The sequence below is a fragment of the Balaenoptera borealis genome (assembly GCF_965194805.1).
Source record: "Balaenoptera borealis genome assembly, chromosome: 20".
Taxonomy (NCBI): Eukaryota; Metazoa; Chordata; class Mammalia; order Artiodactyla; family Balaenopteridae; genus Balaenoptera; species Balaenoptera borealis.
In genome coordinates this window covers 35,358,636-35,383,987 of record NC_138879.1, presented here as the reverse complement: position 1 = coordinate 35,383,987, position 25,352 = coordinate 35,358,636, and the positions used below count along the sequence as shown (strand labels likewise).

At 39.8% G+C, this 25,352-nt stretch overlaps 1 protein-coding gene and 1 long non-coding RNA gene across 11 annotated transcripts; one reads left to right on the top strand and one right to left on the bottom strand.

The window, feature by feature from the left end:
* Nucleotides 1–608: 608 nt before the first annotated feature.
* Nucleotides 609–6,763, bottom strand: LOC309618416. 2 transcript variants are annotated; one of them, XR_014238455.1, is made up of 3 exons: nt 6,624–6,763; nt 5,081–5,184; nt 609–4,735 (listed from the first exon to the last, which is right to left on the bottom strand). It is a non-coding gene; the product is annotated as an uncharacterized lncRNA (long non-coding RNA). The 2 variants fall into 2 exon arrangements; XR_014238456.1 differs by lacking the exon at nt 6,624–6,763 and adding an exon at nt 6,229–6,309.
* SRSF1 (serine and arginine rich splicing factor 1) lies at nt 6,418–25,164 on the top strand. 9 transcript variants are annotated; one of them, XR_014238440.1, is made up of 7 exons: nt 6,418–6,747; nt 7,162–7,346; nt 7,714–7,886; nt 8,086–10,045; nt 21,202–21,380; nt 24,453–24,600; nt 24,937–25,164. XR_014238440.1 is itself a non-coding variant. In XM_082372098.1 (4 exons), the coding sequence occupies exons 1-4, from the start codon at nt 6,554–6,556 to the stop codon at nt 8,278–8,280; spliced, it is 747 nt and encodes a 248-aa protein (XP_082228224.1). In that variant the 5' UTR covers nt 6,419–6,553; the 3' UTR covers nt 8,281–10,207. The 9 variants fall into 9 exon arrangements, 1 of the variants encoding a protein (XP_082228224.1); XR_014238442.1 differs by adding an exon at nt 11,951–12,000 and having other exon boundaries at nt 24,453–25,164; XR_014238443.1 differs by adding an exon at nt 11,951–12,992 and having other exon boundaries at nt 24,453–25,164.
* Nucleotides 25,165–25,352: the final 188 nt, after the last annotated feature.

Here is a 25,352-nt window from a genome sequence, read left to right as displayed (position 1 = left end):
CAAATGTTGGAAATTTATCTACAAATTCCACAGTGAGTGGACATTAACAGATACTTACTTAGAACAGAACCTGTATGGACTCTGCATACGACATTGCGTCAATGCAAGAACAATTACAGAAACCTGCACTCTTACGACGAGCAATTTTGAGTCAACGAGACTACAAAAAAATGCAACCGGTTGGAACAGAGCAGCACCTTCCCTTCTGGGCTGGGCAGACTGGCAGATTACCTTAGCATTACACTGTAGTAATGGCTGCTGAAGCATGTGTAAGCAAAGTATCACTTGAAGAAGTGTATGACTTATGTTTACAACTATTAACAATATAAGATATTACCCATCAAAAACACCTACTAGAGAAAGAACATGACAAAACTGAATTTATAAATTAGGTTTAGGCAAAAATTACAAAAGCAGGTTTTTCCCTGTTGGCCAGAGGTTGGCAAACTTTTTCTGTAAAGGGCCAGATATTTTAGGCTTGTGGGCCATGTATTCTATGTTGCAACTACTCAACTCCACAAGCAAATTTAGAAAAGTAATTCTGAGAGTTTTCAGTGAATCTAACTTTTAAAACAATAAAAGGGGAAAAATCAGTCACACTCTCAAAATTTCAAATAAAAATGTTTTTATTGAAATTATTTCTAACATACTTGACAGCCGCATTAACATATAATACCATTATTACTACTACTACTAACAGGTAACACTTATATAGGACCATAGTATAAGATAAAATTGCCAAAAAAGGTAGCATTTTTAGCAAATAAAGGATATCTGCCATATTTTTATTATAATTCTTTAAACAGCCATTTACTCCAATTAAGAAATGTACAATATGATGATTTGGTGTTTTAATTTTTAAAAGAACTTAAGCAAGAAGAGGGAGAGAGGGAGTAATAATATTAATAGGGAGACATGGAAAAGATACATCTCTTTGTAATAGATCATTTTGAGAGCTGTTTTCTGGCAAAATCATATGTTATTGCTTTCCGTAATGGGACAGTAAAGATGGGCAGAATTAGCCAAAAACAAAACAAGAAGAATCAAAGAATGAGGGAGGCCAGTCCTAAAACAAGATTACCAAGACTATATTATTAGATGATTTACTTGGGCTTGAAAAGTGGCTATCATTATTACACTGTGAAATGAAAAACAATCCTTGTACCCATTGTGTCTATCCACTGACAGAAACATGATACAGTTTCCATAGAAACAACATTCTGCTCATCTAAAGTCCCATTATTTTCAAAGAGCACTCAGGAAATAGTCAATAATATTCATTTTAACAGAAAATGTACTGGTAATAAAGGGAGTTACAGCAAAAATCTGTCCTCAACCTAGTTTACTAGGGAAGATGAGACAAATATAAATGAAATAAAAAGATATACTATTAATATTTCTTCCTTTTTCAGAGAATATTAATCACTAAACAGGTGGAACAAGGGAATAGAGAACTATGCACGTGAACTCTTTCTGGAAGTAACTGCTATTCACGGCTGAATTAAGTACTCCTAATCTTTGTGTCTCTTTACCTAGTAAAACTAACAGTTATCCCCAGAAATGACAGTAGGGATTGATACACAAATACTGAAAACAGAATTTCCAGATTAGGGAAGGCATATTTCAGTGCAAACTACTCTAGAACACCTCCAAGCCTTAATAACACCTTTAGAGGAATGGTACTGGAGAGTGATTTTGCTGATTGTGGAGATATTTTTTTCCCCAGTCATTTAAAAATTTTTTTATTGAGTTATAATTTACATACCATACAATTCACTTGCTTTACTTGTACAATTCAATGGTTTTTGGTACATTTACAGATTTGTGTAACCATCACCACAGGCATAGATTTAAGTGTTAGGAAAATCACTGAAAAACTGGGTCTTGTGATTTCAACCCTTACGGTAACTAACTCTTTGAATTTCCTTTTTTCCCCAAGTAATTATTTCCAGGGTACAGTATAGTGCTTACACTAGTTTATACTTACTGGATTGAATCGAAAGCATTTAAAGTTTCTTTTTGCGGAAGTAAGTTTACATACACAGCAACAGTGTTGAAATAGGCAGCTTCTAAGAATTAAACTGGTAAAATCCATACTTAATGAATTAGCTGGTTGTGAGAGCAATCCATAAAACTGTCTGTGACTGTGTAACGGAGGAGTTTAGAGACACTCTAGAGCCCTAATTAAGATGAGGAGGTAATCTCAGGATGCAAAACGAAGTGGCTGTAATCTGGTCAGCAAAGATCTAATCAACTGTACAGTACACTGTTCAGAGAAAAGGTTGCATGAAGATTAGCCTACAGAAAGAGAATTGCCAATCTTTACCCAGCACTATTCAGGGAACAGAGACGCAAAATCCAGAGGGTATGAATCTTCCTGTCTTTGAAGAGGTACACTCTGCTGTGGGGCAGGGATCATTAATCAGGTTTCACCAGGATCTGAATGAGACATCTCTCAAAGCGATTCACCTCATTTTGTTTTGATTCCTTATTTACTAAGAAACTGCTTGATTTGTTTTCCAGACCTGAAAAAAAGTTTTCTTGGTGTGTACAATTTGAACATCACGGTTATCAAAAATGAATCTGCTTCACCCCCCAACAAATGAACAAATGGTTTGGTTTATTTGCTTTCTTCTTTTTCACTCTTGTGGACTAAAACATGCCAATCTACTCTGGGACACTGATAGTATAAGATCATACCCTTAAATGTAATAATTTCCAAGCTAATGCCACCCAAGGAGACACTGATAAACAGCCATCCAGACTTTTCTTGCTACATCCTGACCTTGTCATAGGGAAACAGAGCAGGACCCTATGGTCCTTGCCCCTCCCGCACCCATGTCCTTAGCCTGCCTTTCTAAAAAATATTTATTTATTTATTTATTTATTGGCTGCGTTGGGTCTTCATTGCTGCGTGCGGGCTTTCTCTACTTGCGGCGAGTGGGGGCTACTCTTCGTTGCGGTGCGCAGGTTTCTCTTATTGCGGTGGCTTCTGCTGCAGAGCACAGGCTATAGGCGTGCAGGCTTCAGTAGTTGTGGCATGCGGGCTCAGTAGTTGTGGCTCACAGGCTCTAGAGCACAGGCTTAGTAGTTGTGGCGCACGGGCTTAGTTGCTCCGCGGCATGTGGGATCTTCCCAGACCTGGGCTCAAACCCGTGTCCCCTGCATTGGCAGGCGGATTCTTAACCACTGCACCACCAAGGAAGTCCCAGCCTGCCTTTTGTCTGTGGAAAAACTTTAGCCGAAGGATAAGTTTAATCAGAGAAGTGAGAAAATGAAGAAACAAAGGAAAACAGAGGAGACCAAATAATACTAGTTTAGTCATTAAGCATAGTCAAGGACTTTTAGTTACTCCTTAAGGGCTATAGATAATATTCTGAGCCACATCCTGTGAGCTGTCTTATAGATACTGAAGCCCTCACCAGGTGGAAGAAGTTAACTACATGATGACCAGGCTGTAGCCGTGACATAAGCTTCCACAATTCCGAGAACTGGCCTCAAAGAAATGGAAACAAACCGAAACTGGAACTGAAGATTAACTGTACCTAAAACAATTACGATGACACTGGTAAGACCACTGATGACCAATTTCAAGATGACTGTCAGAGCTGACTGTATTATTTCTGCATGTAGCCCCCTCCCTCTGTCTATAAAAGCTCTTGCCCCCATTGTCGGGGGGGGGGCGGGGGGGGAGGAGTCGGCCTTTTGGACAGGCGTCTACCCTCCCCCACAGTCACTGGCATCCAAAATAAAGCGAACTTTCCTTTCCACCAACCTGGCCTCTTTATTGGCTTTTGAGCGGTGAGCAGCCGAACCCCACTTTCGGTTACAAGAGACCCTAGAACCTACAATTTGGTTACACTCAAACACAGTAAAATAGGCCAAGAGAGAAACAAGAATGTCCTATTCACTCTCTATTAAATTTTACCCTGTATTCTTCTGAACTGAACAGAATCAGAAATGACTGCACTAAACTGGACAAGAATAAATCAAAGCAAATTCATGGTTTTCTTATTTTTCTGGAATGAAAATGCCTTGAAATTAAAAGCACCTATGTTTAAACCACCTCAGTTACTACTGACTTAACATTACTCAACAGAAGATGAATCTGAATAATCATAAATGGATGGATAAAGTTAGAGAGAAAATGTGCTCAGTAAATAAATATTGAATGTAAGAACCAATACATGATGTGCCTGGAATTCTTTAAAAACTCTCATCTCTTCTGCTGCTAACCAAGTAGGATAGTGCTAGAAACTGAATAAATCTGTTGAAATAGTGTCCCTTTTGGTCAGCTTCTCATTGAAAAATTATCAAGGTCTTCTCTTTTTTTTTTCTTTTGGCCGCACCGCGCATGTGGGATTCCCTGACCAGGGATGGAACGATGGAACCCGTGCTCCCTGAAGTGGAAGGAAGAAGTCCTAACCACTGGACCTCCAGGAAATTCCCAGGGTCTTCTCTCTTTAAATTGAAAGCTCAGTTTAAAAATATGTCATTGAAGGATGAGCTAAAGCAGCAGTCCTCAACCTTTTTGGCACCAGGGACCAGTTTCGTGGAAGACAATTTTTCCGCGGACGGGGGGCGGGTGGGTGGCGAGTGGGAAGGTTCAGGCGGTAATGCGAGCGATGGGGAGCCGCAGATGAAGCTTTGCTCACTCACCTGCCGTTCATCTCCTGCTGTGTGGCCGGGTCACGAACAGTATCGGTCCTCAGCCCAGGGGTTGGGGACTCCTGAGCTAAAGGACAGACAAAAAAGTACATGCACATATACTCATAATTTTGGAAACCACCAAAGAGATTTCAAGGACTACCAAAGATCCTCTATGGATCTGTTGAGGAGCAAATTAAATGTGTATTTTGGGATTACTAGAAACATTTGTAAAATACATTCAATCAACTTTCAGAACTGAAAACATGCCCTTCTCCTAAACAATCTATTTTTTAAAATTTCAAAGGCACTTTGGACTTTGAACACACTGTGTTCCCTTCTTTACTGTGACTTCCGGGATGGCCACAGGGCAATTTGCAGTCCATCTCTAGGAACTCACCAAATTATTACTGCAGGCGTTTTGTGTACTCACCTTATCGATGCCTTCATTTTAATCCTCCTCCTTTATTTTCCCCATGATTTCTCCATCCAGTTTTAGTAACGTTTTATAGTATCTCTGTAAACTGCCTCACATCCCTGGGGAGAGGGAGTTGCAAATAAATACATAATATGAAAAAAATCATCCTTACACTTAGGGTGCAGATCTGTTTTAGCATATTTATGACTGCAGGGTTGTTGTTGTTGTTGTTTTTTAATTTGAATTCATCACTAATATTTAAAAACCCCAGCACTTCATATAAAAATCTAGATTTCAGATGCCTCTGAGGAAGAGATGTAAAAAGTTCTTATCTCCCTGGACCAGCATGCTACCAGAATCAGTCCTGAGCAGCAACTGTGGTCTCCAGTGGTCACAGGAGTCCTCACACATTCATTGTGCTCATTCATATTACTTAAGAGGCCTGGTAATGACTTCAAAAAAAGGAAGGAACTTCAGGATTCTGCAATACACAGAGGCAGGAGCGCTTTTTCTCGTTCTTTGAAAGCGGTTGGAGAAATAACAGGCACAATTCATTCTGCAACCTTCACTGGACCTTTCCGCTGCGTTGGGCCTAGCGATACGCTGTTGAAGAGAGAAGCAGAGGTCTGGGTCCTGGGTGGCAGGTACCACCAATGACTGGTCAGAGCACGAATCACCGCCACTAGCACAAGGAGTGTTCAATTGAGCTATATACAAAGCTCGGTTCTGAACCGAAGGTGGTACGGTACTTAGTGTATACTATTTACTAGGGAATCTAAGCTGGGTTCCCCTCCATGAGACACTTAGGTAAGCAGCCCACGGCCAGTTCGCAGGAGATGGGGCGGTCAGACCAAGTCACGGCTTGGCTCTGCATTGAATCACAGACAACGCAACTCCTGAACTAGGCGCACTCTCCAAGGACGCCCCCGTTTCCGGAGCAACCGCCCGGTCCCGCCCCCTTAGACTCCGCCCCCGTGAGTCTTTCCCGCCAAAGACCGTTAACACCGCAGAGCATGGTGGGACAAAGCGCTCGGCTAGGTTTCACCAAATCCTTTCAGGGCGCCGTTGCTTTAAGAGACCCATTCCTGAGGAAACTGATTATTCTTTAGGACTCGACAGAGATTAATAACCCCTTTTATGAGGGCTCTGTATTTAATCTTTACCACTCAGCCGGTCACTTCATTCGCGAACCTCTCCACAAAATCGGGAACGCGGGAACTTTTTTTCCCTTCGCGCGGAGGGTGACGTCGCGCGTGCGCCAGCGTCCCTTTCGCAGCACCCGTTACGCTTCTGCGCGTGCGTAGTGAGATCGAATAGCTGCTTCCTCCCGCTTCTCTTCCTCCCTCCCCCCCATATCCGTGCGCCGAGCTGATAAAGGCGCCATTTTGGAGGGGCCGCGGGAGACGTGGTGTAGCTGTGGGTTCGCTCTGCCGTTGGCTAGGCTTGGTGGGAAGACCTGTTCTCGAGTCCGCGCCTTTCGTCGCCGCCATGTCGGGAGGTGGTGTGATTCGTGGGCCGGCAGGGAACAACGACTGCCGCATCTACGTGGGGAACTTACCTCCAGACATCCGAACCAAGGACATTGAGGACGTGTTCTACAAATACGGTGCTATCCGCGACATCGATCTGAAGAACCGCCGCGGAGGACCGCCCTTCGCCTTCGTTGAGTTCGAGGACCCGCGGTGAGGCGGTCAGGGTCTTCCTGCCTTGAAATCGGTTGGAGTAGTTGGGGAAGGCTCCAAGGCCTTCACATAGAGAATGGGGAGGTGGGCTCCGAGGTTGGGAGCAAGACGAATCGCCCATGCAGGAGTGGAATGAGGAGCCGAGCCGGCGAGGCTTCTCTGGTGGCTGGGCCCTCCGGACGTCCCCAGAGCCGACTCGCAGGCTCGGAGCGGGAAACTGAGGCGCCGAGGGCTGCCGTAGTGGTCGGCAGCCTGGCGTGCTTCTGGGTGGGGGAGGGGCCATTCCTATTATGCAGCGCATGTGGGCTCTTCCACCCCAGGTGCGCATGTGCGGGGGGCCGCTAGCTCTCCGACCGAGTTAGCCGCCCCTCCCGGTCCTTTACCTTACGTCTTTGCTCTTCTGTGATCACGCAGGGATGCGGAAGACGCGGTGTATGGTCGCGACGGCTATGATTACGATGGATACCGTCTGCGGGTGGAGTTTCCTCGAAGCGGCCGTGGTACAGGCCGAGGCGGCGGCGGGGGTGGAGGTGGCGGGGCTCCTCGAGGCCGCTATGGCCCCCCGTCCAGGCGTTCTGAAAACAGAGTGGTTGTCTCCGGTGAGTTGACCGTTCCGTGCGAGTTGATGAAAGGGGGCAGAAACTATTTTAAAGTTTTCCTTGCATGACCAGTTTGACAAATGCAAGTTTTCATGCCAGGTCTTAAATTATTTTAGTGCCATGGGTGAATTTAGTAAACAAGAATTACTGTATTTGAGATTTACCAAATTAGGTTGCAGTACCTAGAATATGAAGACCCTTACTTTGCAAATAATTTTGGGCTCTTGATTCCAGAATCTTAACAGCTCCTTAACCTAGGATGTTAAAAAATAATCGTTAATTTTAAAGTAATCTTTGTTGTAATGTAAATTTTAAGTTTAATGTGAAATTTAGGATAATTGGTATTGAAAAAAAATAACTTTTTCAGGACTGCCTCCAAGTGGAAGCTGGCAGGATTTGAAGGATCACATGCGTGAAGCAGGTGATGTATGTTATGCTGATGTTTACCGAGATGGCACTGGTGTCGTGGAGTTTGTACGGAAAGAAGATATGACCTATGCAGTTCGAAAACTGGATAACACTAAGTTTAGATCTCATGAGGTAGGTTATACACTTATTCTTTTGTTTGGCCAGAATTGGATACAGTGGTCTTAACAGTGGAATTTGAAGGTAAGATTCAGGCAAGGGTGTCCGAGTAAACCCAGTAAAGTGCCTCTGGTTTAAGTTACATTGTATTCAGCATGCCTGAAGACAGGTGAAAGCTTAGATCTTTCAATCGAAAGTTCTGTCTATTCAATAGGGAGAAACTGCCTACATCCGGGTTAAAGTTGATGGGCCCAGAAGTCCAAGTTATGGAAGATCTCGATCTCGAAGCCGTAGTCGTAGCAGAAGCCGTAGCAGAAGCAACAGCAGGAGTCGCAGTTATTCCCCAAGGAGAAGCAGAGGATCACCACGCTATTCTCCCCGTCATAGCAGATCTCGCTCTCGTACATAAGATGATTGGTGACACTTTTTGTAGAACCCATGTTGTATACAGTTTTCCTTTATTCAGTACAATCTTTTCATTTTTTAATTCAAACTGTTTTGTTCAGAATGGGCTAAAGTGTTGAATTGCATTCTTGTGTAATATCCCCTTGCTCCTAACATCTACATTCCCCTCATCTCTGGTAAATTGTATTTTAAGTGATGTCATAGACAGGATTGTTTAAATTTAGTTAACTCTCCATGCTCTTCAGACTGTGATATCATGTAAATGTCTATTCTGCTCTGGTTTGTGTGAACTGGGTTGTTGGGGGTGTTTGTGGTTATCTTACCTGGGGAAGTTCTTATGTTTATCTTGCTTTTCATGTGTCTTTCTGTAGACATATCTGAAGAGATGGATTAAGAATGCTTTGGATTAAGGATTGTGGAGCACATTTCAATCATTTTAGGATTGTCAAAAGGAGGATTGAGGAGGATCAGATCAATAATGGAGGCAATGGTATGACTCCAAGTGCTATTGTCACAGATGAAATTGGCAGTATTGACCTTATACTAAAAGGCAAGGGTTTAAAATGATTATACATCTACCTTAAAACACTTGCAAACATCTTATGCAGTTACCTTTAGCTACAATTGCTTTGCTCTTTAAACCTTGGCAATTGTGGCAAAATTACGTTGCCCATTTTGTAACAATTTATTTTGCTCCCTTCCCTTTTTTTGTTTTAATAGGGACTAATGTGGGAAGAACTGGCTAATTTGTCACAATGCTTAGTTACAACTGTTAATGTGTGACCTGCTGTTGGTGTACATGTGGGTACAGGGTGTCTTTAATTCCAACCGGATAGAGTATAATATCAATACTGCTAAATCTGCATGTCCTCTGTGTGACTGATATAGCGTTGCTACTTCATTTTTTTTAAGACAAAATGAAAGCAAAATATAGAGTTCCAACGTATTGGTGTAGATAATCTAGTTGGGAATACTTTTAAGTCTCACCTTCCCCTTTAAACTAATATTCATAATTGACTCATGTTTAAAACACTTTAATTTACAAATTAAATTACAGATGGGAGCATTAGATTTAGTTTAGACTTAGGTGGGTAGCAATACCAGTAAACTTCTCAACTACATAACTTTTTGCAACCACAAAACCTGTAATACGCTGTACAGTAACAAGTGTTGGCATTATCAGTTGAACTGTAAATATAAAATGCTTCTTCCAATTAGTCTCTATGATAATTAAGTTTCTAAAATTTATCTGAACACCATTCAGAAACTTGTTTTGGGGAATTTGATAGTTATTGATGTACATCTGTTAAACTGATGACAGACATAACTCATCATTCCCCAGAAACCTTTTTTGATTACAGTATCTAACATTTTGCCTCCTCTTTTTTGGTTTTGCTGGTTATAAAGGTTTGGATTGGAGAGGGCTCACTGGATCCCAATCCTTGGAGCTGGATCATTGGATTCAAATCATAATGTGGATAGGATAGGGAGGATGAATTACAAGGATTCATGGAGCGGGATCAGATTACCAGGAACATAGGAGTGGATTCCTGCCCCAACCAAACCGCATTCGTGTGGATTTTTTTTTTTTTTTTTATTCAACTTAATTGGCTATTCCAAAGATTTTTTTTTTTCCTATTTTTGACGATTGGAGCCCTTAAGATGCACGATGGAATTGTGTTTTGCATTTTTTGGTAAAAGGAGCAAAGCGAGGACCTGGAGATATACGCTGGAGCAATCTCCTTGGAAGGATTCAGCACGAGTAGATGGTAAACATTTAAAGGGGAAAGGGGGGGTTTGTTTAAAATAGTAAATCAGTAAGTCACTTCTAAATTTAAAGAAAACAAAATTGGAGTTGAAGACTAAGTAGGTTTCCAATTGGCTATTGCCGTTTTTCTTTGAAAAAAATAAACATTTTTTTAAAAAAACTATGCATGGTTGTCCTTTTTCCTCTTGTAAGATTTTTTACTGGTTGACTAGTCTCAGTTAATACTTTAAATTGATAAGATTCCAATTCTTGTGTTTATGTGTTAGTAAATTAAAGGTTCTTGAAAGGACTTTTCTAATAAATGGTATTAGCCATCTGTTAATTGTTGTAAAAAGTCTTCAGGGGAAGATAAAAAATGAGAATAAGGCAATTGTGTATGTAATATGGTAAGTGAGGGGGTGATCTAGTCTCTGAAGGATAAGCTTCAGAGCTTTGATTTTAAAATGATGAAAAGCTTATAGATGCTGCTTTATTTTTGGTGATCATCTAGAGTGCATAGGGTTTTGTGCAAAATCGGGTGAGGGACTAGTAAATTAATGTTGGTGTTAGCCTTTGAGTTTCTCAATAAAAGTAAACTCATCTAAAAAATTGGTAAGTATTAAATTCACAGATTAGGATTTTTAACGTAAATTACATTTTCTATTTGAAGTGTGAATAGCACACTAGAAGATTAACTGCTTATTTTAGTAAGTCATTGCTAATAAAAAGCTGGGCATTCTTTAGAATTTTACCTTGGAAGTCTTCTCAACCATAAAGTTATTCTGTATCCAGACATACCAAAGCAGTGATTACATCTTGTAGTCTACTGATTTTTGTATCTTTACCTGATAGCCCCTTGGTGCTAAGTTTTCAGTTTAGTGTTGGGGAGGGGTTTTTACTTAGAATTCCTAATCTTCTGATTTCCTGATAGCTAGCCAGAACATCAAACCATTCTTTTTCTACACCCAAAAGATAGCTAAGTCGTAACATTTCCTTTGGGTGTTAATTATACTTGGGAGCAGAATTTAAGATTGCTATGCAGTTGACGTAATTTCAAACCTAGGAAACACTAGAAATAATCTTGGTAGTAGAGAAAATGGGCCCAAAGGGATTTGCATAAGGTCACCCAACCAATACATTTAAATGAACCTTATGGAATGTCAGGAGGAAGAGGAGGGATAGGAAGTTCAAAATTAGGATTCCATTTTAAGTATTTAAGCAAAACACTTGGTATAGATTCATTAAGGGAGTAACTCTAGTTATGTGAGAATTCAAAACAACTATTCAAGAGCAGACTTAGGGACGTAAAACAATTAAGTTCTGTTTCATCTGTAGAATATACAATTGGTATTTTTTAATGACTAACTTTGGAAAGATTAATGTGAGCTAGACTTAAGCAAGCCTGGGTTCATTTGTGTTCATTGAATATTTTGGAAACAGGACCAAAATGAAAATTGCCATCGCTCAAAGTTGGCAAAGTTAAGTTGCCATCACTTAAATTGCATTTAAGCTACGCTGAAAGATGTGTTCTACTAAAAGTAGTTCCAACCCCTGACTGAAGTGAGATAGAAAATATCACTTCCCTAGTTTATAGGCTGTTTAAGATTAGAGAGGACTTAACTGTGTATGAAAGGTAGGGGGACGCAGGTTTTCCAGTTTAGTAAGACCAGACAGCTAAATGCTGTAAGGGGAGAGGCAGACTTGCTGTTTTTCAGTCTTAGGAAATGGACCTTAAATCTCTACCTAGATTAGCAGCTGTTAGAAGAAAGTCACACCCTTTTGGAACTAAAAAAGCTGTCTTGGATTTTCGCCTTTTCTCCCTATTTATGTCCCCTTAGATATTGTAGGGAGCCTATAATTAGTTTATTATTTTCTAACCAAGGAAAAACTTAAGTCTCTAAGAAGCAATTATTTTTCATAACGTCAGATTGAGTAACCCACCTTGCTGTTCAGGCCACATCCTTCTGGAAACAAAAGGTAAGAAACCCATTTTCTGATTCCTAATTGTTTGGGATCTGAATTTTATTAATTTAAAAAAGATACTCTTTGGAATATGAACAGATTTCCCTCATTTAAAATGTTTTTTTCCCCTAAATTTTATAGTTTAATAATATGTTCCATTATTCGTGTATCCACTCGTAGTGCTTAAGTTCCGTATGATTCTAGAATTTTAACTTTCTCAGTTTTGTCTTTGAAATATATTTGCTCATTAGGGCTGGTGTTCTTTTTTTCAAGTTTCTGTGAAGATGAATTTCTTGTGTGCCTTTTTGCTTACTTTGTACATGAAGTTGTAATGAAATTGCAAACAAAATAAGTTATATGTCTGTATTTACCATAAATGGTATTAAAAGGAGAGAAACTCTATTAGACTGAAGTTCTGTTATAACCGTCCTTTGGTTTAGCTTATTTCTGTCATGGTATGAAGAATGCAGAGGCAGAAAACAGGTTCACAATCTCTTATCCCAAAACTCCAAAGACGAAGTTTTTTGTTGTGGAGCAAATTGAATATAAAATGTGACCGAAATCGATGCCTTTGTTTTGCACTTAACTGTGACTGAATTGTCTTCCTGCAGAAATATTGATGTGTCAGTTGCCATAGGTTTTGCTGAGAGTGTTATGTGATAAAGGGTCTATATATGATACCTTTATAAAGTGCAAAAAGCTCTGAATTTCAAATACATCTGCCCCAAAGAGTTCCGGATAAGGGATTGTAGAACTGTTAACAGGATACACAGAGCGAAAGTTTCTATGTAGTTTTGAGCATGTGAATGAAAACAAACTGGTTACTGTGGATCCTTTATTGATTGAGCTGTAAGTTCCCTGTCTTTTTAGACTGAAGCAGCCACAAGAAAAGGTATGACTCACATTTCTTTATGTTCTGTTGCTATGGTGGACTCTCATCAGTTGTACTCCATTGAAGGAAATATTCTGCCATCCCATCCTATATGGTGGAATACTCTTATTTGGGGGTAATTTTTTCCAGTACTTTTTTTTTTTTTTACAGGAACATTGATCAATATGATCCTATAGGAAAAGGTGGGATTGGCATGAAGTAAAGAGATTATAAGGAAACATCTGTTCATTGTGTCTCTCGTGATTGTCTATTGAATAAATAGTAATCCTGGCAAAAACTTTTGCTTTAAATATAGATCCAAGAAGTTACGGTATACTTAAACCAGCTTATTCTTACGGTTGAGAACTTGGGGGGTGGGGGGCAGTGCTTCTTGCTAACTTTGAAAGCTATACCCGGCAACCTTGAATGTGGTTGTGATTTTGTAGGGATGGAAGGAGAGAAGGATTTTTTTTTTATTACAAAAGTCGCTTGGTGCTTCTGTAGTCTCTATCAAATACAAGTTAATTTAGGCAGAAATAATCTCATAATAAACATTTCAAAATAGATGCCTCACTGGGTTATGGGAGAGAAAAACCAAGCATGCCTTTGCGTAAGGACGTTCCTGGTTAGGTAGGTACGCAAAACACAAATGAAACAGAATAAACACTTAAGTAGTTAAGTAGATCCTGGGTGTTTCATCTTCATCTCTTAGAAAAAGTTCAAAGGGGTTAATGTTCAACCATCAAGTTAAAGTATCTTTAACTCCTTTTACAATTATTAATAGAATTATCAATGTGAAGATAGTAGAAACAGAGCTTTTCTAGAATGCTATAGTCATCCTCACCAAATATACTTTGAACAAACATTAATTTTGTAGGGATGCCAAATGCCTAATGAGTTGTTTGGGTTTTTTTTACAATGGTCTATTCCACTCCCTATTTGAGTAAACGCTAGGGAAATTCACTTAGCCACCAGAGGGAGCTATGATACAAAATCAACCAGGAAATACCCTAGAGTAAAGAATCCATACAGCAAGGGGGAAATTATATTAATCCTCTATATCAGCGCCAAAGTTAAGTGTTTTTGGTCCAAGTTTTTTTCCTGAAACTTTACCTTTGCCTCCCCGTCTGTTGGGCAGAATTCTTTCCCTTTTCATTTAAGTTTTCAATAGTACTTGATGAGTAAATCTGTAAATCAGAAAACTGTCTAGGTTCTGGGACTTAGGAGAAAATGCTAAAGATGTGAATCTGCTTGTTTCTCTGCCTACCTTGTATATCTCCAGGTATGGAATAGTAAGACCAGAGTGTAAGAATTGGGTACAGGAGTAGATGTGTGCGCGCCTCCCCCCCCAATCTAGCCCAAAAATTGGTCATATGATATAAAAATGAAGTATGCTTTCAGAAACCTTTATCATTTGTTTTTATGGTGTGAAACACTTTGGGGAGTGATACCAATCTTTATTTCTTGGCATTACTGAGACTTTCAATGATTGTTAGTGTGCCTTAAAACCCTGTTTATTCATCAGGTTGGTTAGCCTTATTTTTTAGTTCTGCAGGCCTTGTTTCAGTAGGCAGAGTATCTTGTGATCACAAAGTCAGTACAGACTTCTCTTGACATGTTTATTTAATGCCATTTTATTTTAAGAAAGCCAAAAATTATTAGGAACTAACACTTCAGCGTTTGTCATTCCCATCCCCCCCCTTCAACTTTACATTGCAAAAATGTAAAGGACACAGGCTTCCTGTTTATTGTCACTAAGAATATTGTATTAAAGTTTTTTAGGCCCACTTGATGATCCAATTTAGTCAGCACCAATATGGGAGCACTTGCCTTAAAACACAAATGTTAGGAACTTGTCTACTTTGAAGAATAAGACGCTAAAAGAGGACAAATAAAGGTATTTTAGAAGAGAAAATAGAATCAAGTTTACAAAGTAGAGATTACTTTGCCTGCTAAAGTCACATTTTATGTAGCAAATGAGGCTACAGAAGGTAGTTGCTGACTAGCAGCCTTGCTGCAAATTGGATTGAGAGTACTAAAAGTGCACTAGATTATGCCTTTCCTTAATTCTAAAAATGTTAGCTCTGATATCTTCCTAATTTAACTTGTGAAGAGAGACCATAAATCCTAAATTGCTCAAATGAAAATCTAGAATTCTCTTTGTAAAATAAAAAGACTAAACTTGGAGATTGTTTTAAGTGCCAGATGGCATGGCAGAATTGTACCCTGAAGTGCTGGGTATTAGGAGAGCCTTTGTAAGTTTGGGATAAGCTTTCAGGTTGTGGTGTTTATTAAGGTTTAATCCTTAGGAATGGGCTGCTACATCCGTTGAACAAAAGACAACCTACTGCCTTTAACTAGGACTTGGAAGTCCTGGACTGAATCTGAGGCCATTGGTAACCTGGCCTCTGGCCTACCTTTTAGTCTGATCTCTAGCCTTCCCCCTGATATACTCTAACCCAGGACTTGGCATTGTCCAACATTTCTTGTATTTGGTCCTTCTGGTTCTTCCTTCTGCAGTGCCGTCCATCTCTTCTTCATTCGGAGAAGTGCAACGTACCTTGAATAATCTCAAGAGTCACCTCTCTGAAAACTAACATCCATCATACTGTGTTGGCACAGACTTTGTGTATGTCTAGTATAGCATTTATCACCTACCTTGCTTGCTCTATCCACTTATCTATCTCATCTTACTTGATTGATGAGTTTTTACTTTCTAAGGAACCAAGACAGTGTCTGGCACATGATAGTCACTGAATAAACACTATTGGTCCTTCATCATTTTTCCTGAAGAGTATTGTTCTACTGTATCTTAAAACTTAAGCCAATCTGCCTTTATCAGTGAGTTGTTTATATATATCTCCTTTCTAACAGGCCATAACCTCATCCCCTTTCTTCCCAGGTACATAGCACAATGCTGTGCACTGAGGAGACACTCAGTTCAATTGCTTTTGAAGAGAAACCTAGAAATTCACATTACTTTACTTCCCTTTCTGAGTATCTTGAATAAGTAACCAGTTAATAGAGTCTCAGTTTCTTCTATTTCCAAGTTGGAAATAAGTCCTTATTCAGTTGATACTTAAAGAAGAAGCTAAGTAACATTAAGACATTTTCGATCCTTTTATCTCCTGGTATGTTTCTAACAATTTTTGGAGACTTTTTTTCTTAACTTGAATTACAAAATAAGAGTGACGTCCATAGCATAAGACTAGGAATGTAAAATGTTGGTTAGCAGTACAGCAAGCACACTACAAAAAAAATCTAAAATGACTCATTTGTCCTCTAAAACTACGTAGTAAACATGCAGCAAGGTGAGAGTCAAGTTCTGCAACTTAATATAACCAGTTCTCAGCCACAGTACTATTGTATCTACGACTTGAGCTAGATAAAGAGATTCTGTTTACTTGCCAGATAGAGTTATTCAAAATGCTGTTTGGATTTGTGTCCCATCTTCATTTGCCATACTGACATCCTTGTCTGTGCACCCAAATTCATTACTAAAGTAATGAAAAACTAGTTAACTGGTTTTGCCGACCCGTCTCCATCCTGGCGATCAAATCTGATCTTCCTAAAACAGTGTCACTCCCTAGTATGAAACAATGGGTTATAGTCTACAATTTATCACCATTTTCAATCACATCTTCCCCTGCTCTGGCTGATCTGGTAAATATTTTACTGACCATGCTTGTTTTTACTTCTGTATTTTATGTTTTCAGACTTTTCTCCTTCCCTCTTAGCAGTCACCCTGCAGCTTCAAATCCTTATCACTATCAAGTTAAATTTAATTTCTGAAACTATAAAAAAGCAAGCTTCTAAACCCATATAATAGCTCTCTTCTCTGTGATGCATTTAGTCTTCTCCCAATTTTATCTTATTACTGTTGAAATTTTTGTGTTAACTTTTTCTACCCAGTGGAATTTTTGTCGTATTTGTTTTTCCCAGTGAGCCAAATGTTTACTTGCCAGATGGAGTTCTTCAAAATGCTATTTGGATTTGTCTCCCACCTCCATTTGGCCAAGTTTAATAAACGTTGATTGACAAGAGAAAGAACTTAGTACTCCTTAAAAGCAAAGTGCTATAGAAACCTATTTTACGAACTGTTGGTTAACTGGGTAGATTACTGAAGAAAGTAATAATCCTAACATTGCATCAAATAATTCCTCAGATGTGAAGCTAGGAAATGCAAATTACTGTTGACCCTTAATGCCAGGGTTAGGGGGTGCTGATCCCTCCACGCAGTGTAAAATTTCCAAATAACTACAGTCAGCCCTCTGTATGTGCAGTTACGCATCTGTAGATTCAAACAACCGCGGGTTGTGTAGTACTGTAATATGTACTGAAAAAAACAAACACGTATAAGTGGACCTGTGCAGTTCAAGCCTGTGTTCAAGGGTCAACTGTAACTTAAATGCGGGCCTAAGCCAAGTATAATTGGAAAAGTAAATGTTGCCCCCAAAATCAATCTTGCAAAGTCAAAAAGAAAGTTGTTCTGTTGCAAGATGTGCCACACTTCTCAGTACAGATCTCAAGAATTGATGCCATTGTCTCCTAAAAGAGCAGAGGAGTTCCCTCTCTTGCTGCTTTCTCCTGGGTCTCCTTTTTCCATCTTTCTTACTTAAGTGTGATTCTTAAAGAAAAAGCCTTAAATCCTCTCTGAATTTAGTGGTCCTGTATCAGTGAGAACTTCTACAGATTTCTTGTTGGGATTGAATTATTTTGGTTCTTTTTTATTAGTAGTTATCTATAAAGGCATTCACGTACAGAGTGAAAAAACTGGATAGCATTTCCTTGGTTTGGGAATCTTAACATTACTCCAGGACCCTGACCCTGGTCTTTAGGCTGATCGAGGATCAGCTAGCATAAGCAGTTCTCTCAAAGCCAAGAGACTCAGCAAACATTTAGCAGACACCCACAAGTCTTACAAGCACCCACATTCCTTGCGCCATTAAAAATTCTTCCACCCCTTCATGATCAGCTAAAGACAAAAGCATTCTTGGACTAATTGCATTGTATTTTTGCTTTGCTTTTCTTCAACATACTAAGTGTCACATAATGCATACACTTGCATGTTGCCATTAAGTTGTTGTCTAGTTGTCTCATGTATGTTTTATTTCCCCCAGCTACATGGTAAACTCTTAGAGAGCGAAGACTATGATTATAACTTTTTGACACTTTTTCCAAGATACTCAGTATGTTAGTACATACACACCTTAATAAATGTTTATGGATAAATAAGTACGTTCATGAAATCCTTGGCAGGTGGACTACATAGCTTAGATCTGATATGCAGTGTGGTCCTCCAATCAGATTGGGCTTATTTCCAAAGTAGTGACTTCAAGGGTTCATGCCCTTTCTACCTTCTTAATGGAAAATTTGGAGGGAAAAATGCAAGGACATAGGACAAATACTTCATCATTCTTAATGGAAGTAGTTGTTTTATGAAGTGCTTTGACTCCTTTTAATTCTCAAATGTTATTAGCCTTATTTTGGGGTTTGAGGAAATAGGCTCAGAGATGTTAAAGTGACAGGCCCAGAAATTGAATCTATGTTTTCTAGTGACAAACTCCTGTTTATTTTATTACTACATTGCTTTTCTTTTTTTTTTTTAAAGACAGCCTTTTTCCAGTGGGGAGGTTGTTGGGGGGAAGATAAGTCTTTGACCCAAGTGATCACCACCTGTAATGTCCACCTGATGCCACCAGGGTGTCCCATGGTGCTGTCTTTGATCCATGTTCTTATCCGAGTTGATGGGGGCTGTTTCAAAGCTGGTGTTAATCTTGTCAGAGTGGCCATGGCCCAGAGCCCAGCAGCAAGAAAGTGGGTCTTTCCAGTGTGCAGTGCACAGCTAGCATCAGAGAAACTTTTGACCCTCTCTGGTCAGGCTGGCCCCACAGATGGATAGCAGGTCAGACAGTGGCCAGAGCCTGGCCAGTCACTCTTACTAGGCTGCAGCCCCACAGACAGTAGCATAAAAAGATTCTGAGAATGGGTAAATGTTTATAAACATGCATTTGTTTTGTTAGCTGAGTATACACTTACACAAATTTGTATTAGCAAAATAGATCCGATACACAAAACTGGATTGAATTACTTTACCAGTTTTAAAAGCCAGTGCATGGTGACTTCCCACTTTCCAGTTAACAGTAACAGTCTAGATTATACTTAGCCCTGAGCATACAGCCTCTTAAGCATTAGTTTTGATATTCAGCAACCCTAGTTGACAATCTTCAGCGTCAAAGCTATCACTTATGTGAGAACCAATGAGGTGCAGTCTCATTTAGTATTAGAGCAAGTAGCCCCTTTAAAATTTTCCTTCCCAGTGCTCTTATAAGCACTTTGTATAAAAGTCTTAACTGTTCTATAATTATTTCTTTTCAAATTTTGATTTTTCTACTGGAGGAGATTCTTAAAAGTATTCCAGTGACTGACTAGTACAGTTCCTGGCATTTAATAGATGCTTGATAAATATTTGTTTACCGAAATAGGATAATAGTTATGGCACAGTTCTACTCATGAGCCATTTTTCTAAGGAGAGAATCCATATTAGGAGGTCTTTGTTTTGTCTTCAAATTGATTAGAATCCATTATGAACTAGGAAGTTAGTCCCTGGGGTGTCCCGGCTGGCCTTTCAAAACCTTGAATATGTCATTCTAGGTTGGAATTAGCACAGCCTGAATTTGGGCTGTATCTGCTGATTCTCTTTAGGTATCATCCGTGCAATATCTTTAGGACCAGGTGTTTACCAGGGCTCTTAGAGCCACCTGGAGAGACTAAATTAAACTTTACTGATTGGAGCTCTTGGACTTGGGGGTGCCCTTTTCCCTCTCCCTTCCCTGTTTCCCTAGGTAAGTCTCCATCCCAAAATTCCTGCAGTTTTAAGGTCACTGTGGAACAAATCCCAAACCTACCTCTAGTAGTCAAGGTTTCCTTTCAGTTTTTGCAGCTCTCCTCTGGGGAGATGGCTAAACACAGATTGTAGTACCAACTTGGATCCTTCCATATGCTTTGCTTAAGTGATCAGAGTAACTGATCTTTAGCGAAATGAACTTTTGTATAGGACATATATGGGGGATTCCTAAGGCTTCATGAGTTTTGCTAAAGGTACTATTTAGGTCCTGGACAAATTACTTTAGGAATAAAAGTTGTCAATTCTGATGCAAACAAAAAAATCCTCTTGTCCCTGAGAAACATAACTAAGTATAACTAGTCATTTAAATAATAAACTAGTTATTTATTTAATAAATTTAGTTTTAATAAATTGGTCTGAAGATATTCTTCCATATGTGAAGAATAAGCATATTATGCCTTTTCCATCTAAAGTGTAAATCACTAAAAGGCAGAGATAGTGTGTATCACAACCCCCAGGATTCCTGTTTCTGGGATTGCCTTGTACCTGATGCTAAGGGAGCATTTTCACCGGCTTGAATTGAGTACTTGCCATCTGCTCTCTGAGCATTCGCTGCTGAATGAAAGGGGAGAGAAAGTGAAATGAGAGGTTGGGTGGGGGGGCAAGGAAGCTGGAAAAATAAGAGGTGGGAGCTGGGGAGTTGGGGGGCACTTATGTAAGGTCAGTAAAACAGAAAGCTAGCAGAGGACAGTGTCAGGCCTTGGGGGTAAAGGGCTAATTCTGTCAACTAATTGAGTAGAGCCATGTGTGCTTTGTTAAAGAGACTAAAATTACTTCAGAGAAAAATCTAGATTCTCTGAATCTGACCCATCTTCCTGTGTACCATAGTAAATTGTTCATCAAGTCAAAATCTAGGAATTGTGGTCCTCTTTCTTCAGGTCTAGCAAAGAGCTTACTGCCACTGCTCAGGCAACCAAGGGTGAAATGCTTCAAGTAGTATTTGTGGATAGCTGGTAAGCTTGATGTTTTATTCCCCAGCTTAAGGAGTAAATGCTGAGTACAGCTGTTGTCCCTGTGTAGAGCTTTAACAACCAGCTTGCCAGGTTCCCTGCACCTGCTTACATGCCTGGATCAGATAAGTGACTGTAGAACTTTAGGCAGCTTCTAGTTCAGAGACTTTGGAGTCAAGAAACATCCTTAAAGAAGCAAATCTCTCTCCTGGAGCCTTAGCCAGATCTTATGCTGTTCTGACCTTGTGTTGCCATCTCTTGGCATTGCTGCCTAGAATGGAGCAGCCTACCTAAAGCTTAGGCTAACTAGTCTTGTGATGTCACATCAGTGTCTTAGGTCACCACTGTTCATGTCCCTCACCCAAGGAACATACTACATAGGTTCCTCAACACTTGTTTCATTATTTCCTGTTTCCTTCACTACAAGGAATGGAGGGATCCTCAGTCGAAGATCATATTGACCCAATGAGGCTTTTTGTTTTATCTAGGCCAATGAAAGGGCGAGGAAGGAGCACCAACTCAGAAAGAGGGAGCCATAAGATCTGCATGTATTAATATGGTAACTCTTTGGAGACTTCTGAGAAACAGAATCCTATTTGAACTCTGGACTATCCTCAAGTCTGATAATGAAGAAGAAATTGAAGAGATGTTTCTGTTGGGAGTTTGGGTAAAGAATATTCACTTGATATATGTAGTTTTTGCCCTGCCCCACTCTTCACAAGAACATTTGGACAGGCATTAACAAGTACTAATTTTTATTTTTTTATTTTTTTTTTGCAAATGAATCATTTTTCTGGTAATGCAGATGGCTACTAGCACAATGCTGTTTAGTGTCATTACATCCCTCTTTTTAACCAGTGGAATATATTTGGGGTGGAGGCTATAACCACTGAAAAGAGCTTTTCCTTTGTACCAAAATAACTGCTTGTGTAAGGATTTAATTTATGTTTTTGACTATTAGCATAATGTAACTGAACTAAGCTTTGTAGTTGTTGGTTCAGGCCCATGAAGTTTGCGTGACCTGTTAAGTGGCAACTTTTTTTCAAGCTCAGCCATTACCCTGGACTTGGGGCATCTGAGGGCAGGGAGGAACAGGTGTCCAAAGGAGAAATGTTGGTGCCTGAGAGTATGTTTTCCAGTTGTATTGAATTTCTTACTTGGTGTATTTTTGACCTATCTTAGTTTCTTTCCTTCTTGTGTCCTATGCTGTTTTGCTTGCTATTTGTTGGATGTCCTCTGTCAGCCATTCAGAAGTTGTAAAACGGAAGGTATTTCTACTCAGATGCTTTGTGGAAGAAACTGATAGGTTAAGCATTGATTTCTGGCAGCTTCTTTCAAAAAGAGTTAAGGTGATAAATGTGTTTCCATGGCTTTGGATATGTTTTGGGCGTCTTGGGTATATGGCCCTTCTTACAAACAATAGAGTGTTTAAGGACCCTCAACTACCAGTTAAACTAAATGTCTACTAGGAAAATGGGTAGGTTTGTTCCCTGTCCCTTTGTTCTCTGTGACTATGTTCCAGCTGTCAAGGAACTTAAATAGGTATTTAGGAAAAAAAAATTCTTCGTTGTTTCCCCTTCCTCACCTTACCAGTTAAAACAGAAATAAACTAGTGATGACACTTTAGGTGGTAGAATTGAAACACAAACCCAGCTTCTGACCACATGGGCCACAGGCAAGTGGCTTAAGCCCTTAGTGTGGGGAGGTGGGGTGGGGAGATTACTTCTGCTTTCCTCCCAGAGAGGCTTGTTTTTGTCTCTTTTTTGGGTGGGGGGGGTGGGGGGGGTTGTTGCCTTTGGTCTGGTAGAGTGTGTGTCCATTCTCCCCCATTACACTGAGGCTGGTAATACAGGGTAACATTTCTCTCTGGCCAATGTTTTTGGTATTTCTAAATATTGCAGTCTTGCTTTTTACTAGTAGATCTGTTCATTGTCAGTTCCAGCTTTCTTGCATGAAGAGTTTGTTCATTAACTGCCAATTTGAAGCTGCTTCTAACTAGATAGTCTATGGACAGTTTTGGATTTGATTTGGTTTTGGTTTGTTGATTAGTCTTTCTTGGGAAGGGTAATTGACAATAGCAGAGATGGTTTCTATGCCTAGGATTCTGAATCTAATCTTAATCCTTAACGTACTCTCACAGGATTTTAAAATCCTTTCCAAAATGGGAAGGAAATATCCTGTTACTTTCTAATGTTTGCTAAAAGTTGTCCTTGTAAATGCTGATCTTGGTAGGTTTCTTCCTTTGTCATGTGTCCTTAGCCTTTTGGCCGTTTACCTTAGGGCTCTTCAAAGGAGAGGGGGATGGGGCATGGGGAAAACCTGTTACTTTGAGAGAAAGTAAGAAGAACTGGCTCAGAGCTCTTATGCAGAGTTCCTAGCCCCAGAATTAATCTAGAACCTGACTTCAGTAGCACCAATAAAAACATCTACTTAGCACCTGTTATATTCCAGGAAATGTTCTAAGCTTTTTCTACACATTTCTCATCTAATCCACAGTCCTGTCTCTGTGAGACAGGTATTTATTTTGTCCTCATTCTCCAGATGAGGAAACTGAGGCCCTAAAAGATTTAAGTGACAGGTTATACACCCTGGGGCAGGGGAGATGGGAAAGAAGAAACTGAACCGGGTGGGGAGGGAATCTGAATTTTATTTGGATGGATGTAGGCACATATATTTTTTGGGTTAGACACCAGACATTTCAGTTATACATCATATCTGGAGGTAACACCATTGATTCATTCACTGAAAGTTGTTTACAATAATCAATATGAATTTATTGTCTTCAGACATTGCTAGTGTTTTGATTGGACCCCAGTGTAGTCTGTGGAAGCAGGCTTGAGGAGGGGTTCATTTTGTTTGTGGTTAAGGATTTTTTCTGTCCTAAGAATGGAATCTTTGATCTTCCTAATTTCATTGTATTCCTCAAAACAGTTGGAGCTGATTGTTTTTGAGTACTCATTCCAAACTTTTGGATATTTTCTCTGGGAAATATCCTAAGATTTAAAATTTCATCTGAATTTAAAAGGTTGTTAATTTTTCTTTTTAAGGGGAAAGAAAAATCGGAGCAATCAGGAATTCTGGTTTCATCTCATGGATAGAGATAAAAATTAGCCATTTACCTAAGAAAAGTGATACTTCTGAATCCCAGCTCTTCAGTAATGAGACCTGGCCTGTTTTTACTTGACCTCTACTTTGTGGTAGTGGGGAAACCCCTCTCCAGAGGTTGTGAGGAGGATTGCTAGAGAAAGGTTTTCTAGATCCCGGGAAAAGAAGTTCAAGAGAGTGCGGCAATATTGTCAGTAGAAAAATGGTTTTCATCAAGTACTAGTCTTACAATCCTGAAACTTCATTTTCACCACAGTTTGAAAGGCAGCAAAGTAGGAGAGGCTATACAGGGAAGGGGAAAGACTGAGGAGATGTACTACAGAGACCTGGAAATGAATGCGTTAAAACAGGAAAGAAGCAGAGACGCGCATTCATTGAATGAAAACAAAAGAATACCCAGTGTCCGAGGTCAGAGCAAAAAGGTTTTAGTTTACCTAGTTGATTCCTTAGGTTTACATCTTAGTTCTCTCCTTATCTTGTATGTATATATAAACTTAGGCTTCCTGAACCATTTTATTTCTCTTTCCAAAAGAGACTAATGGACATTTATAGGAGACATAGGGGCCACTGTAGCAGTTTAGCTGAGGAATGTAATCAGAAACTATTCATCATTTTCTGTCCCCTCCTGTCTTAGGCTGACTGGTTCCCTGATGTGTTACCTGCTTCTGCCACTGATCCAAACTGCAGAACTTCTCATTCGTTCCCAAGGCCTCCAGGCAGTGTCCAGTAGGGAATCAACTCTAAAAGGAACCAGACCAACGTTTGCCAGCCCCTTCATTCTGGTGACTGAGGGAAGAAAAGTGTGGGAAGGGGGTATATATGTGTAGTCGATGGAAAGGAAACACAGACTGTCAAATTACTATACCTCTTCAGTTTCTTTTACCAATAGAATTCTTCAACCATATTATTTTTTATTGTGTATGTATGGGGGAAGTTGGAGATGGTGACCTTGATTAGAATGTGATTTAAGAGGAATAAATGGAGGGAATGAGATAAGAGACAGTCGGTTATGAAAGAGGTTGAAGTCTTGAAATAATGTGACCATCTGTGGAATTTTTTAAAGCCAGCGTTTGCAAAAATATCACTGATAGAGGCTGCCTCCTCATTTCCCGCCACAGGAGACTTCTTGGACTGGAGGCACTTGTTTAATAACAGCTTGTCTGTGATAGAAAATGTTCAGGGCATCATCATACAAAGTTCCAGTAGCAGTGACGCCTACACGGAAGACTTGGAACTGCAAACAGAGGCTGGGGTCACCTCAGTGACAACTGACGCTGTCCAACCAGAAGTTCGATTCTTGTTTTGGGGGGGTGAGGAAGTAGACTGTACTAAAGCACTAAAACAATTTTTTGTCTGTACTTTCTCTTTAATTAAAAAAAAATATTTTTTTTGGCGGGGAGGGGGGTGTTCGGTAGAATTTCACATCATATCTGGAGTTAAGAAGAGGATGGGGAAGCTCAGCCCTTCACCCAAGAATAACCCAGTAATGACACCTCTACGCGTGGGAAGTGTTTCCCTCCGCACAGGGAGGATC